Source organism: Oncorhynchus keta, chromosome 17, assembly GCF_023373465.1.
Source record: "Oncorhynchus keta strain PuntledgeMale-10-30-2019 chromosome 17, Oket_V2, whole genome shotgun sequence".
NCBI lineage: Eukaryota > Metazoa > Chordata > Actinopteri > Salmoniformes > Salmonidae > Oncorhynchus > Oncorhynchus keta.
This window is the reverse complement of record NC_068437.1, coordinates 23,389,511-23,406,160: the sequence shown is the minus strand read 5'-3', so window position 1 is coordinate 23,406,160 and position 16,650 is coordinate 23,389,511. Positions and strand designations below refer to the sequence as shown.

Sequence of the window (16,650 nt, the reverse complement as noted above, 5' to 3'; positions counted from 1 at the left end):
CTTGAGAGTTGAAAACAGCAGGTCTGGGACAGGTAGCACGTCCAGTGAACAGGTCAGGGTTCCATAGCCGCAGGCAGAACAGTTGAATCTTGGAGCAGCAGCACGGCCAGGTGGACTGAGGACAGCAAGGAGTCATCAGGCCAGGTAGTCCTGAGGCATGGTTCTAGGGCTCAGGTCCTCCGAGAGAGAAAGAAAGAAAAAGACAAATAGAGAGAGACTTAAATTCACACAGGACACCGGATAAGACAGGATAAATACTCCAGATATAACAGACTGACCCTAGCCCCCTGACACATAAACCACTGCAGCATAAATACTGGAGGCTGAGACAGGAGGGATCAGGAGACACTGTGGCCCCATCCGACGATACCGCCGGACAGGGCCAACCAGGCAGGATATAACCCCACCCACTTTGCCAAAGCCCAGCCCCTACACAACTAGAGGGACATCTTCAACCACAGGAGAAAGCCCATCCTGAGACAAGGCCGAGTATAGCCCACAAAGATCTCCACCACGGCACAACCCAAGGGGGGCGCCAACCCGGACAGGAAGATCACGTCAGTGACTCAACCCACTCAAGTGACGCACCCCTCCTAGGGACGGCATGGAAGAGTACCAGTAAGCCAGTGTCTCAGCCCCTGTAATAGGGTTAGACGCAGAGAATCCCAGTGGAGAGAGGGGAACCGGCCAGGCAGAGGCGGCAAGGGCGGTTCGTTGCTCCAGTGCCTCTCCGTTCACCTTCACACTCCTGGGACAGACTACACTCAATCATAGGACCTACTGAAGAGATGTCTTCAATAAAGACTTAAAGGTTGAGACCGAGTCTGTGTCTCTCACACGGATAGGCAGAGCATTCCATAAAAATTGAGCTCTACAGGAGAAGCCCTGCCCCCAGCTGTTTGCTTAGAAATTCTAGGGACAGGAAGGAGGTCTGAGTCTTGTAACCGTAGCGTACGTGTAGGTATGTACGGCAGGACCAAATCAGAAAGATAAGTAGGAGCAAGCCCATGTAATGTTTGTAGGCTAGCAGTAAAACCTTAATCAGCCCTTGCCTTAACAGGAAGCCAGTATAGAGAGGCTAGCACTGGAGTAATATGATCAAATTTTGGGGGGTTCTAGTCAAGATTCTAGCAGCGGTGTTTAGCACGAACTGAAGCTTATTTAGTGCTTTATCCGGGTAGCCGGAAAGTAGAGCATTGCAGTAGTCTAATCTAGAAGTGACAAAAGCATGGATTAATTTTTCTGCATAATCTTTGGACAGAAAGTTTCTGATTTTTGCAATGTTACGTAGATGGAAAAAAGCTTTCCTTGAAACAGTCTTGATATGTTCATCAATAGAGAGATCAGGGTCCAGAGTAACGCCGAGGTCCTTCAGCTTTATTTGAGTCGAATGTACAACCATCAAGATTAATTGTCAGATTCAACAGAAGATCTCTTTGTATCTTGGGACCTAGAACAAGCATCTCTGTTTTGTCCGAGTTTAAAAGTAGAACATTTGCCGCCATCCACTTCTGAAACACAGGCTTCCAGGGAGGGTAATTTTGGGGCTTCACCATGTTTCATCAAAATGTACAGCTGTGTGTCATCCGCTTTTCAGTGAAAGTTAACATTTATGTTTCCGAATGACATCACCAAGAGGTAAAATGTAGAGTAAAAACAATAGTGGTCCTAAAACGTAGCCTTGATGAACACCAAAATGTACAGTTGATTTGTCAGAGGACAAACCACCGACAGAGACAAACTGATATATTTCTGATAGATAAGATCTAAACTAGGCCAGTACTTGTCCGTGTAGACCAATTTGAGTTTCCAATCTCTCCAAAAGAATGTGGTGATCGATGGTATCAAAAGCAGCACTAAGGTCTAGGAGCACGAGGACAGATGCAGAGCCACGGTCTGGGGCTATTAAAAGGTATTTTACCACCATCACAAGTGCAGTCTGTGCAATGATGGGGTCTAAAACCAGATTGAAGCGTTTCGTATACATTGTTTGTCTTCAGGAAGGGTGTGAGTTCCTGCGCAACAGCCTTTTCATTTTTTTTGAGAGGAATGTGAGATTCGATATAGGCCGATAGTTTTTTATATTTTCTGGGTCAGTTTGGCTTTTTCTAGAGAGGCTTTATTACTGCCACTTTTAGTGAGTTTGGTACATATCCGGTGGATAGAGAGCCATTTATTATGTTCAACATAGGCGGGCCAAGCACAGGAAGTGGTCTTTCAGTAGTTTAGTTGGAATAGGGTCCAGTATGCAGCTTGAAGGTTTAGAGGCCATGATTATTTTCATCATTGTGTCAAGAGATGTAGTACTAAAACACTTGAGTATCTCCCTTGATCCTAGGTCCCAGTAGAGTTGTGCAGACTCAGAACAACTGAGCTTTGGTGGAATACGCAGATTTAAAGAGGAGTCCTTAATTTGCTTTCTAATGATCTTTTTGATCTTTTCCTCAGAAGTTCATGAATTTATCACTGCTGAAGTGAAAGCCATCCTCTCTTGGGGAATTATGCTTTTTAGTTAGCTTTGCGACAGTATCAAAAATACATTTTGGATTGTTCTTATTTTCCTCAATTAAGTTGGAGAAATAGGTTGATCGAGCAGCAGTGAGGGCTCTTCGATATTGCATGGTACTGTCTTTCCAAGCTAGTTAGAAGACTTCCAGTTTGGTGGAGCTCCATTTTTGTTCCAATTGTCTGGAACCTTGCTTCAGAGCTCAGGTATTTTCTGTATACCAAGGAGCTAGTTTCTTATGACAAATGTTTTTTTGTTTTTAGGGGTGCAGCTGCATCTAGGGTATTGTGCAAGGTTAAATTGAGTTCCTCAGTTAGGTGGTTAACTGATTTTTGTACTCTGACATCCTTGGGTAGGTAGAGGGAGTCTGGAAGGGCATCTAGGAAGCTTTGGGTTGTCCGAGAATTTATAGCACAAATTTTTGATGATCCTTGGTTGGGGTCTGAGCAGATTATTTGTTGCAATTGCAAACGTAATAAAATGGTGGTCCGATTAGTCCAAGATTATGAGGAAAAACATTTATTCCACGGGACAAAACTAGGTCCAGAGTATGACTGTGGCAGTGAGTAGGTCCGGAGACATGTTGGACAAAACCCACTGAGTCGATGATGGCTCCGAAAGCCTTTTGGAGTGGGTCTGTGGACTTGTCCATGTGAATATTAAAGTCACCAAAAATTTTAATATTCTATCTGCCATGACTACAAGGTCCGAAAGGAATTCAGGGAACACTGTATATGGCCCAGGAGGCCTGTAAACAGTAGCTATAAAAGTGATTGAGTAGGCTGCATAGATTTCATGACTAGAATCTCAAAAGACTTGATTTTGTTGATGTTGTTTTTGTAAATTGAAATGAGCTATCGTAAATGTTGGCAACACTTCCGCCACTATTGGTAAAAAATGTTAACACCTACTCATTCAAGGGTTTTTCTTTCTTTGTTTTACTTTTTTCTTCGTTGTAGAATAATGGTGAAGATATCAAAACTATGAAATAACACATTGAAGAATCTTGTAGTAACCAAAAAAGTGTTAAACAAATCCAAATATATTTTATAGTTTAGATTCTTCAAAGTAGCCACCCGTTGCCTTGATGACAGCTTTGCACACGCTTGGCATTCTCTCAACCAGCTTCACCTGGAATGCTTTTCCAACTGTCTTGAAGGAGTTTCCACATTTGCTGAGCACTTGTTGGCTGCATTTCCTTCACTCTGCGGTCCAACTCACCCCAAAGCATCTCAATTGGTTTGAGGTCAGGTGATTGTGGAGGCCAGGTCATCTGATGCAAACACTCCATCGCTCTCCTTCTTGGTCAAATAGCCTTTACACAGCCTGGGGGTGTGTTGTGCCATTATCCTGTTTAAAAACAAATGATTGTCCCACTAAGTGTGCAAACCAGATTGGATGGTGTATCGCTACAGAATGCTGTGTTAGCCATGCTGGTTAAGTGTGCCTTGAATTATAAATAAATCACAGACAGTGTCACCAGCAAAGCACCATCACACCTCCTCTATGCTTCACGGTGGGAACCACACATGCAGAGATCATCTGTTCACCTACTCTGCGTCTCACAAAGACACGGCCGTTGAAATCAGAAATCTCAAATTTGGACTCATCCGACCAAAGGACAGATTTCCGCTGGTCTAATGTCCATTGCTCGTGTTTCTTGGCCCAAGCAAGTCTCTTCTTATTATTTGTGTCCTTTAGTAGTGGTTTCTTTGCAGCAATGTGTCTGTTACTTGAACTCTGTGAAGCATTTATTTGGCCTGCATTTTCTGAGGCTGGTAACTCTAATGAACTTATCCACTGCAGCAGAGGTAACTCTGGGGTCTTCCATTCCTGTGTCAGTCCTCATGAGAGCCAGTTTCACCATAGTGCTTCATGGTTTTTGCGACTGCACTTTCAAAGTTCTTGAAATGTTCTGTATTGACTGACCTTCATGTCTTAAAGTAATGATGGAATGTCGTTTCTCTTTGCTTATTTGAGCTGTTCTTGTCATAATATGGACTTGGTCTTTTACCAAATAGGGCTATCTTCTGTATAGCCCCCTGCCTCGTCACAACACAACTGATTGGCTCAAACTCATTAAGAAGGAAAGAAATTCCACAAATTAACTTTTAACAAGGCATACCTGTTAATTGAAATGAATTCTAGGTGACTACCTAGATTAAGCTGGTTGAGCGAATGCCAAGAGTGTGCTGTCATCAAGGCAAAGGTGGCTATTTGAAGAATCTCAACTATAAAATATATTTCGATTTGTTTAACACTTTTTGGTTACTTCAAATCTGTGTTATTTCATAGTTTTGATGTCTTAACTATTATTCTACAATGTAGAAAATAGTAAAAAAATAAACAAAGAAAAACCGTTGAATGAGTAGATGTTCTAAAACTTTTGACCGGTTGTGTGTGTATATAATATATTCATGTGTATATATAATTATAGTCAGTATGCAACACGACACTTCCAAAGTGTACATGTAATCTTCTCTTGCCCTTTTTTTCCTACTGTCTCTGTCTTATTCTCATTTGCATTTTCTTCCAGGTCAGGCATAATCTGTCGGAGGTACTCCTGGCCACCATGAATATCCTGTTCACGCAGTGCAAGCGCCTGAAGGGGGCCGCAGCAGGAACCCCAGGTCGACCACAGAGGTCCATCGAGGACAGAGACTCGGTGAGGAGATGGTGATTTCTCAGGGCAATACTGGCCTTGGGATAAAACCTGAGGAACTTTCTCAAGAGTTTTGGGGGCTGTGCATTGTGATGAACTGGGCAGTAAAGACATGCCTCTGCTCCATTATGTGATATTTCATTGAATAATGAGTACTGTGCTGTCTTGTTTTTATCTGTTTTGACACATGATTGATTTCTCTGTCAGCTCTAAGATGTCTTTTCTGTGTGTCAACAGCAGCTGCGCAGCCAAGCCCGTGCACTGATCACGTTTGCTGGAATTATCCCGTACCGCATGGCAGGCGACACCAATGCCCGGCTGGTGCAGATGGAGGTCCTGATGAACTGACCCCAAAATACCTTCAAGCCCCAGCCATACCCACCCTTTTCATCAACTGTCAGATTTTTTTTGCTTCGTCCCCATTTTATGTTTCTTTGTCCTTATTTGTTGCTCCATATTTGTATTTTTTTTTCAAAAAATTGAATAAAATGTCAGTTAAATTTAATTTCTTACGCATTCATTTGATTCATTTGCATTTAGTATTTCAGTTTGCTTGTTTATTTTATTATTATGCATCATAGTCATCTATACAATTATTAGTGGTTTGAGTCCTACCTGGATTTAAAGAAAGCTGAAGGAAGTACTGTTAGAATTATTGATTTTAAAATCAATTGTGCCCTTTGATATTATTATATGGTAAAATGCATATTTTAAGATTTTGGCAATTAAGCCCTTTTTTCTACTTTCCCAGACTCAGATGAACTCTTGCTGCTAAAACTGCACACTGAGACATAAAAATGGTACCCATGAGTTAATCTGACTCTTGGTAAATAGAAAGAATCGCTTAATTGCCAGGATCTCCAACTATTCCTCAGACATGGCCTGCCTATAGTCATAGAAGCAACAGGAAATTGGGAATCATATTGAACTAGCCATAATCCAGTGGTCCAGGAAGAACTAAATCTTGGATAAGGTTTTGTCATCACCAGAAGATGTGTGTTCTACATTGAATCCACCTCTGCAGTCGATAAAAATGTCATTTGGAGAATACATTGATTTTATAAAGGTAGCATGTCAAACTGAAACCGGCAGCTGATACGATTTTGTGGGTGCTAGAACGACAATTCAGCACCCACTGTGTAATCTGTAAATTGGTCAAACTGCACACCCACACATACAAAATTGTATCCCTGCTGGTGGTTATAAGGAATTGATGATGATGTATGATGATGATATACCAATCTTTGTTATTAGTTATACCTGATTGATTTGCTTAGAAAGGTCTGTTTCTTTGGATAACATCTCCCCTTTTTATGACTACACTATCAGCAGCTGAAGAAATACTACTCTTGAGTAGGTGAAAGGGACTGTATTGAAAGTACATTGTGATGGGCCCTATCATGTATGACACTGCTACACTTATTGGCAGATGGTTAGAAGGGAAGGAAATGCCCTAAGAGAACACAGATGGGAGTCTGCTTGGCTGCGCTAGATTGTCGAGAAGCCTTTCCTCTCAAACTGATTCCATTGTCACCACAGGGGGTCTTCATTATGGAGAAAACCAAATTGACTGTGCGGGCTCTTTTAATGCAGTTTTTTTAACTTCACTCACAGCCCTTATCATGAGTTCTGCAGACAATGCCCTTGCTACGCACCACATCTGCTCTGGTGAAGATCAGTCTGGAGCTCTGGAAAAGACATGGACCGTCTGCCAAGGTGGATCCACTCTCAGGTGTGTGTGCTGCAGCTGGTGTTGTGAATCAGGCCGATGCCACACACCTGCTATAACCCGGCTATTTCACAACACCAGGGTGGCACTGCACCACTGCCAACGAGATGCCAATGGGCAAGCAACAAGCAGCTTTGAGGAGCGGAAGAGTTCCTACGGTTCACCTGATGAAATGTCTGCTGTGATTTTAAATTCAATGTCGTGTAAAAGCATTTGATTAAACGTTTTTTCATGATATTGTGAGTTTTTACTTAATTTATTTAATAATGGAGGACAATTATGCCCCAAGGAGGCAAATAAACTAATTTATTTGTATTCCAGGAGGAAATGCTTTGTTAAAAAGTTATATTTTCCGGATATACAGTAAGTAATAAAACAAAGTTACATTTTGGCCCAAATGCAGTCAGGGGGATCAACAGTTTTGAAAAGTAAGGCTTCTTTACCAAGAATTGTCTCCAGGGTCAGCGGTTTAATGGAAACTCAATGAAAGGGAACACATACTGCTGCTGGCACAACATGGTTGCTCAGCTGAGACTGTAACAGTCATTTACCATGCTGTTTTACACAACATGACCAACTGATACCAAGGTCATCCTTTAACTGAGGCAGTGAAGTGGTAAACACACACCAAAACATTCCAAGCATGACTGTTTTGGGGATGGCTTTTACATAGCAAGAATGAGGTCACCTGAAAGTTATTCCTTAGTGGCAACTTTATCAAGATATAAGTATTCAATTATTTTATGCTGTTTGGTTTAATACTGAATGGCTGGCCAAAGGAGAAGACAGGAATTGTTTAAATTGAGGTTTTTAAGGTGACGGAGCTGTCTCCCAAACTTGTTGCCTTTCCATGTATTCAATATAAATATTTTCAATTTCTCCCATCCTTGGTAGGCCCCTTTAAATCAATATGGAATAAGAGGAAGGTTAACAGTTCCTCCTCAGAGGCAATACCTTATGGAGAAGGGTTTACCTCTTCTATCTTTGTGACTTTCTGCCAAGGTTATCTTGCCTTAGATCACAAGTTAATCTATGTAATAAGGAGGTTCACAGGCCCTCGGGGGGTTAGTTATAAATACAAATTGCTCTCATGGAGTTCCAAATAGGTTTAGTGAACTGAACATTCATTTATCTCAACATGGCCAAAGGCACTTCCTGCCTTTTTCAAGACATATAAAGCCCTCCATGCCACCATTTGTTTCCTATTACATGAAAACTTTGGTCTTCCACTCCAAATGGAAGAAGTACCAGCAGCACCAAATGAGGGGATAAGCCTCTCTGCTCTTAGAAGCCAGTTCTCTGTGAATGGGGAAGAAGGACCCAAGTATGGCTTTGATGGCAGCAGATATCACTACGGCGATGGGACCAGCGTGGCTTCTCAGAACTCCTCACAGATCCTCACAGGTTACGACACTCTGGATGTTGGCCCAAATTATGACTTCTATGCGAACACAAATGCACTAGGGAGGGTGCGTCGATCAAGACCATCCCTTTTTCAGCTTCACTCCAACATTGAAGTAAGTTCGACACATTTGGCCTCTAGGCAACACACCTGCAATATGTCAGGCCTTCTATAGTGTTTTTTATACTGCAAATTGTACAGACTGATAGACAGTATGGTTACATCCCTATTTCCCCACCACCACCCCTAAGGAGGATTCCTGTCCCCCTCCTCTGTATGAGGAGACCAACACAGGCAGAGCACCTGGGGACAGCTCAGAAGATGATGTTGAGGAGCCTCAGTCAGAACCCACAAGGTTTGGATGGGTGAAGGGAGTCATGGTAAGACACGACAGACACAAAACAACTGAGATTCCATACAACACTATACATACTACATTATACTGGTAGTCATGACAACATGCTAAGGAGAAGTGAATTCCCCCTAGATCCGCTGCATGCTCAACATCTGGGGGGTGATCCTGTACCTGCGGCTGCCCTGGATCACTGCGCAAGCAGGGATTGGTGGGTCAAGTGATAGGTCTCAACGCTTTTATTTCATTAAAGTGTCAATTTTTGCATTGATGGTGATTGTGTATTTCTGGGACTGTATTTGTATGGTTTACTGGATTGTATGTGATATTCCTCCTCTAAGGTTTGACCTGGGTCATCATTCTGCTGTCCTCCTGCATCACTGGCATCACGGGCCTGTCCACCTCCGCCATCGCCACCAACGGAAGGGTCAAAGGAGGTGCATTATCCCTGAAATAATACAATAATAACACAGGTTCAAGCTGGCCCTGGCCTTTTGGGGGGCCCTAAGTGATTTGGTTGGTGGGCCTCCCACCTCATGGCAAAACATTTTAGTTGCCCCCCTCTTGATGGCGGAGAGAAACTTAATTCTTAACTTAATTCTTAATTCGGTAATTCTACCGGTTTTGCCATGAGGCGGAGAGAAATGTTTGGCATTTTAAAGCTATTTTCCAGTAATTCTTCACATATTGCCATGTTATTAAACCTCTTAAGGATTGGAGATTTTTTTTAACTGAGTGAGAATGACTAACAAACCACCCCTGGAGGTCAGCGCCCCTGGGCACGTGCCCTGCATGCCCGGTTGGTATTCAGCCATGATTACTACGTTTAGATAACTGGCTAGATTAACTACCAATCTAAAAAATTGTTAGCTGACATGGCTAATTAAGTGACTGTCAGTGACTGACATAACAAGAGAAAAGTTCCTAAACTGCTTATGTTGCTTATGCTTGGGGCCGGCTCTGTACAGGCTTCTTATACTCAAATATTTACAACACTGATCCTCTTTTGTCCCTCTTGCAGGTGGAACCTACTTCCTAATCTCTCGTAGCCTGGGGCCAGAGCTGGGAGGATCCATTGGACTCATCTTTGCCTTTGCAAATGCTGTGGCGGTTGCCATGCACACTGTGGGCTTCGCTGAGACTGTGCAAGCATTGATGCAAGTCAGTGTGTTATCTCATAGGCCTACACCCACATCACTTATAGCCAACCTCTGAGTTGGCATTCCGTTTTTAACTGTACCCTTGTTTTAATTTGTCTCCCAAACCTCCCACCTCAGGAGAGTGGTGCTAGCATAGTGGACCCCATTAATGATATTCGCATCATTGGAGTGATCACTGTCACATGTCTGCTGGCCATCTCATTGGCTGGGATGGAATGGGAGGCCAAGGTCTGTTCAAACTGCCACTAGGAGGCACTATTTCTAAATAACTACAGTACATGCCTTGTCACAATAGACCACGTCTGATGTTAGAACTCAATACAGTTGTTTGATCCTGGCCATTTTTTTATGAATTTGTAAAATACATGTTTTACTATAAGATGTATTTAATTTGTTTGGGAATGATTGTTTATTGTAAGCCTCTGACTATGGTGTCTCTGGATAGATGGCATGTTATCATGTGGTGCATTGTGTTCTTTGCCAACTATACAGGCCCAGGTTCTCTTTTTCATCGTCATCTTGGTGTCCTTTGCTAATTACATAGTGGGGACCATTATTCCCGCTACACCTCAGAAGCAAGCAAAGGGCTTTTTCAGTTACCAAGGTCAGAGCTCCATGGCATTTCGACAGTGTTGTGAATTTCATATCTCATATTAGATTCCAGTTATTTTTGTTTTCCTCTATCATTAAAATAGACACACTAACTATTATTTCCCCTCAGCGGATATATTTGCTGAAAACTTTGTACCCAGCTGGCGTGGGCCTGAAGGCAACTTCTTTGGCATGTTCTCCATCTTCTTCCCCTCAGCCACAGGGATCCTGGCAGGAGCCAACATCTCTGGGGACCTAAAGGCAGGTTCCTTACTCTGATCTCTCTATAAATGTCTACTCTATATTCTCCTCACTCTAGGAGAGAAGGGCTCTTTGGATGAAAGGGAGATGTTTAATTCAGATGCTTATTATAGCAAATGTTTGACTGTTGACCAGTCATTATATATTTCCCCCACTTATTTCTACACAATACAGGACCCTACAGTAGCTATTCCAAGAGGAACATTGATGGCTATATTCTGGACCACTTTATCTTATCTCATCATAGCAGCAACTATTGGTGAGTTGTACACATGCACAAAGTATCTCCTCATGATTTCATTGCTGCTTCCTTTCTGTCAATATGTGCTGTGTATGGGTCTCTCTCTATCCTGTTTTAGGAGCTTGTCTGGTACGAGATGCGTCTGGAATTATGAATGACACCTTGGCCATGTCTAGTGCTGATAGCTGCCAGGGTCTGGCCTGTCAATACGGCTGGGACTTCACTGACTGTATTACTAACAGAACCTGCACTTATGGCCTCAGCAACCAGTACCAGGTGACCAAGTACAAATGATTGATTACCATGTTTCAATGTTCAATGCACAAGTATGGCCTTGGTGCATTGTATCTGTTTCACTTCCCCTTCTTTCTGTGGTCAGAGTATGAGTTTGGTGTCAGGGTTCGCCCCTCTGATCACTGCTGGGATATTTGGGGCCACTCTCTCCTCAGCCCTGGCCTGCCTAGTCTCTGCACCCAAAGTCTTCCAGGTAGGTTATCTTAGGGAAACACGTTTACTACAAATAAAGAGGCATTGGTGTGTTATTCTATTAGCATTATCTTGTTCTCTTCTCACTTACAGTGCCTCTGCAAAGACAACCTGTATCCAGTCATTGGTTTCTTTGGGAAGGGTAATGGAAAGAACGACGAACCAATCAGAGGCTACGTCCTGGCGTACATCATTGCTGTCTGCTTCGTTCTCATTGGTAAAGACCTGTCAAGAAAAATGCAGAGTGAAAAGGAGATGTTGTTACAGTAACACAGCCCTGCCCTGTCTTCTCACCCTTCAGCTGAGCTCAACACCATCGCTCCCATCATCTCTAACTTCTTCCTGTGCTCCTACGCTCTCATCAACTTCAGCTGCTTCCATGCCTCCATCACCAACTCCCCAGGTCAGGAGCTCAACCAGGACATGGTGTCATGACCAGGACATGGTATTTCAACCAGGACATGGTATCATGACCAGGACATGGTATCTCAACCAGGACATGGTATCATGACCAGGACATGGTGTCATAACCAGGACATGGTATCATGACCAGGACATGGTATCTCAACCAGGACATGGTATCTCAACCAGGACATGGTATCATGACCAGGACATGGTATCTCAACCCGGACATGGTATCTCAACCAGGACATGGTATCATGACCAGGACATGGTATCATGACCAGGTCATGGTATCTCAACCAGGACATGGTATCATGACCAGGACATGGTATCATGACCAGGACATGGTATCATGATCATTAAAAGTCCTGCTCTGATGTTCTAACCTAACACCTGTTGCAAAGTAAACAAATTCAGTGTCTTATTGCCTAATTATATTTGCGTCATATTCGATGTGTGTGATTGACTGTGTTGCAGGCTGGCGTCCCTCCTTCAGGTTCTACAGTAAGTGGATGTCCCTGCTGGGTGCCGTGGTGTCTGTGATCATCATGTTCCTGCTCACCTGGTGGGCGGCGCTCATCGCTATTGGAATCGTCATCTTCCTGTTGGGATATGTGCTCTACAAGAGACCCTGTGAGAAAACACACACAAACAAAGTTTCAAATTCATTCCCCCGATAAAATATGTAGCAGTTTTTTGGCAAGCATTGTTTTTCATTGAATATTCAGCAACTCAATCGGTTATTGATTTATTTTTAGCTGTAAACTGGGGATCATCAGTACAAGCTGGGTCATACAACATGGCATTATCCTACTGTGTGAGCCTGAACCAGGTGGACGATCATATCAAGAATTACAGGTCAGACCTGAACTCTCTCTGAGGACCTAATGTCAGCCTTTTGTTGCTGTTCCAACTGAATAACCATTTCTCACTTTGTATGTGATTTTCTTATTCCCTTTATTCTTACCTTTCTCAGACCTCAGTGCCTGGTCCTCACTGGTCCGCCCAGTTGTCGTCCTGCATTGGTCGACTTTGTCGGAACCTTCACCAAAAATCTAAGCCTGATGATATGTGGGAATGTTGTCACTGTGAGTTATCATCTTGAATCACTGTACAGGGCTCATTAAGGGTTGCCTTATTACCCAGGGAAAGTGACCTGAGCAGTCATGCAAGTTGAGCCTGCTCTGAGGTTGCCCCAGTAGTCAAGTATTTTTTTTACTGATAACAACCAAAATGCTAAGAATTTCAGTAGTCTGGTCTTTCTGGTTCCTCCATTGTGTGTGGGTGAAAATAGCTACTTTACATTTTCAGGCAAGTGATCACAATCTTCTGGCAACCAAAAAATACTCCTGACTTGACCTTCATGAATATGTTAATAATATAGCAGATGCTTTTATCCAAGTTATTTACAGTAATGCGTGGATACATTTTTAAGTAAGGGTGGCCGCAGCAGGAATCAAACTCACGACTGTTGGCGTTGCCACCACCATGCTCTACCAACAGAGCCACACAGAACACAATGTCAATTGTTGATTTTACATGGCCTATTTTTATATTCTATGTCATTAACCTCTAACTCCCTCTGTCACCCTGCTGCTGTGTCAACAGGGAGGTCCTTCTCCCGCAACCTTGGACACTGCCAGTAGCAACAGTCATGTTACCTGGCTGAACAAACGGCAGATCAAATCCTTCTATCACGGTGTGGTGGCTAATGACCTGCGCACTGGGGTTAAGATGCTGCTCCAGGTGGGCCGACTGCCAAGCCTTATCTATCAGGTCCATTTCATCATGTGGTTCCGTAGGATTTACTGAATGTGTTATACTGTGTCTAACTCCAGGGTGCAGGTTTGGGTCGGATCAGGCCGAATGTCCTCTTGACGGGCTTCAAAAGGGACTGGCGTAAGGACAAACCATCCTGCATTGACAACTACATTGGAATTCTACAGTGAGTGAATCACTCAGTCAAATCAGCAAGATGAGTTCATAATGGATGTGACAGAGTAAGGATGCAGTTTAATATGTCTTTGTGCATTTGTTTCAGTGATGCGTTTGACCTGCAGTATGGAGTGTGTGTGCTGCGGATGAGGGAGGGTCTGGACGTGTTTCGGCAGGCGCAAACACATGGTGAGGAACCCAACAACCAGGAAGATTTCATGTTCTTTTACAATATACCTTTATTTATCATTGCTTCCTTTTATTGCAGTTAACCCTGGGTTTGAGGCAAGCCCAGAGAGGGGTGTCAACACCTGTGTCCCCCCTGCACCCCCTGCAAATTTTTCATGTATGTATGATCATATTTAGAGTATACCGTTTGTAGTCTATGACATTCCTATTTTTAAACAGTATTGACAGAGATATTTTGTATTGGTTATAGTGGACCCTGATGCCATGGTGACTGAGCCTCAGCCTCAGCCTTCTACTGTGTTCCAGTCCCAGCAGGGGAAAAAGACCATTGATGTGTACTGGCTGTTCGATGATGGAGGTGAGATTGTTGTTCTGGATTTCATTGTCCCCTTCCACAAATCAAATAGGTTTTATAACATAGTCAGATTGATAATGTGGGGTCATAAATCATACAATGTTGTTACATGTCAAGTACCCCAGGTCAGAGAGATAACATAGGATAGAATTGTGTCATGGTCACATCAGGCAGAGGGGTCTATGTTATGTGTGAAAGGTAAATGTTAAGTCTGTTGTGCTCTTAAAGGTCTGACGTTGCTACTTCCCTACCTGCTCACACGGAAGAAGCGCTGGGCAAGGTGCAAGGTACGCGTCTTTGTGGGCGGAGACATCCAGCGAAAGGAGGAGCAAAGAAAAGAGTGAGTGTAGTGTGTTTAAGACCATAGTGTGTGGTAGAGACATGATGTCCCCCTTGGACTTTCATCCTCCTTTGAGTATAAGCATTTCGCTGCACCTGCAATAACATCTGCAAATCTGTGTACGCGACCAATAAACTTAGATTTTGATTTGAATAGTTCTACTGACCATGTCCTTGTGTCCAATTTTAGAGTCATGGACCTCATCAGCAAGTTTCGCCTTGGTTTCCATGATGTTGAGGTTCTGCCTGATATCAATGCGAGACCACAACCTGAACAGTATGGTTCCCTGTCACTCACTATATACTGTATAATTGTGTACTATTCAGAATTGTACTTTCTTATCCTTGCGTACGAGTTCAGTTGCACAGTGATTCAACACTCACAATTATTAATTTAATCTACGTCCATTCACAATGTGTGCAGGGCAATGCTCTGTTGAGACCCTTTCCTCTACCTCTTTCTCTGACAGTGTGAGGAGGTTTGAGGATCTGATAGGGCCCTACAGGATTAACACAGCCCAGAAGGATGGACATGTAACAGCTGAGCAGCTGAATCAGGACTGTCCCTGGATGGTGTCTGATGAGGAGATAGAGACAAATAAGCCCAAGGTGACCATTATCTGGGTTTCATTGTTCAGGACCACTCTATTGCCAAACATTTAAATGTAGCATAGCTAGATGTGGAACATTTGTTCCACTGTTCTCAGACAGACTACATTCCCTTCTAAATGTGTGTTTGTGCACCAGACCCTTCGACAGATTCGTCTGAATGAAGTTCTTCAAGATTACTCAAGGGACGCCGCCATTATATTTGTGTACGTACTCTGTTTTTGCAAACCAATTTTTTTTATTACATTCATTGACTTGAACCCACCCCATCCAATGACAAAGCTAACACAGGTGAGAGTGATAACGGATCTATGTTCTCTCATTGACAGGACCATGCCTGTGGGAAGGAGAGGACAATGTCCCAGTGCTCTGTACATGGCATGGCTGGAGACTTTGTCTCGTGACCTGCGCCCACCAGTCTTACTGGTGAGGGGAAACCAAGAGAATGTGCTCACCTTCTATTGTCAGTGATATCTGTTTGAACCAGGTTCAATTAAATCACCCAATGGTCAAGGAAAATAACATTGTTATTGTCATAAATGATAATGCATTAGATGTGCTCTGGTAGAAGTCCTCAGGTTATGACATTTCACGTGTTTCATGATCATCACTACTAGACACTTTAGCCATCTGTGAAAAATGTGATTAGATTTAACGTCATCATCATTATCATCATCATCAGTACCAGAAGCATTGTTGTCATTATCATCATTAAGCAGTAGTAAAAAAAACACATTCTTGACTGTTAAACGTGTGCTTGATGATAGAAGTTTTGAAGTGTAACACCAGTGTGTATTTTTAATTGTCTATACATTTTTATTGTGCCTATTTAATTTGGAACGTAAGCAACAAAGGTAAATGGGATAACTAGGCTTCTTGTATTGTGTACCCCCTTGAAAACGTCCCAATGTCACAATCATCATTCCAGATCATTCCAGTTGAAATTGAAATGTCCATTTGAGTCCCCTGAGAAAAAAAGTAATCTTATCAAACAAAGTACAAACTGTTTTTTTCTTCAAATGGGTATAGAATACACAGAGGTGCAAAGTACTTAAGTAAAAATACTTTAAAGTACTACTTAAGTAGTTTTTTGGGGTTATCTGCACTTTACTTTGCTATTTATATTTTTGACAACTTTGACTTTTACTATGCTATATTCCTAAAGAAAATAATGCACTTTTTACTCCATACATTTTCCCTGACACCCAAAAGCACTCGTTACATTTTTAAAGCTTAGCAGGACAGGAAAATCACCAAATTCACACACTTATCAAGAGAACATCCCTGGTCATCCCTACGGCATCTGATCTGGCAGACTAACTGAACACAAATACTTTGTAAATTATGTCTGAGTGTTGGAGTGTGCCCCTGGCTATCAGTAAATAAAAAATAAAACAATAATTGTGAAGTCTGGTTTGCTTAATTTAAGGA

At 42.6% G+C, this 16,650-nt stretch overlaps 2 protein-coding genes across 13 annotated transcripts in view; both read left to right on the top strand.

Annotated features, from left to right (window-relative positions):
* Positions 1-5,673, top strand: part of nup93 (nucleoporin 93) — a 52,809-nt gene extending 47,136 nt beyond the window's left edge. For 11 of the 12 annotated variants that reach the window (XM_052465718.1, XM_052465717.1, XM_052465715.1 and 8 more), the window contains exons 20-21: positions 5,043-5,171; positions 5,406-5,673. In XM_052465718.1, the coding sequence (XP_052321678.1) occupies positions 5,043-5,171; positions 5,406-5,516 (240 nt within the window). In that variant the 3' untranslated portion in view covers positions 5,517-5,673. The remainder of the gene's footprint in view (positions 1-5,042; positions 5,172-5,405) is intronic. The other variant, XM_035790979.2, reaches the window with a different exon arrangement.
* Positions 5,674-8,114: 2,441 nt separating this feature from the next.
* On the top strand, positions 8,115-16,607 carry slc12a3 (solute carrier family 12 member 3). Its single transcript, XM_035790253.2, has 26 exons — positions 8,115-8,414; positions 8,551-8,679; positions 8,787-8,862; positions 8,993-9,088; positions 9,673-9,812; positions 9,929-10,039; positions 10,304-10,415; positions 10,533-10,663; positions 10,838-10,922; positions 11,023-11,180; positions 11,284-11,391; positions 11,484-11,607; positions 11,692-11,793; positions 12,270-12,425; positions 12,551-12,650; positions 12,769-12,880; positions 13,401-13,538; positions 13,631-13,737; positions 13,834-13,916; positions 13,996-14,073; positions 14,167-14,274; positions 14,500-14,611; positions 14,801-14,887; positions 15,081-15,219; positions 15,358-15,425; positions 15,549-16,607. Exons 1-26 carry the CDS (start codon positions 8,133-8,135, stop codon positions 15,688-15,690), a joined length of 3,084 nt encoding a protein of 1,027 aa, XP_035646146.1. The 5' UTR covers positions 8,115-8,132; the 3' UTR covers positions 15,691-16,607.
* Positions 16,608-16,650: the final 43 nt, after the last annotated feature.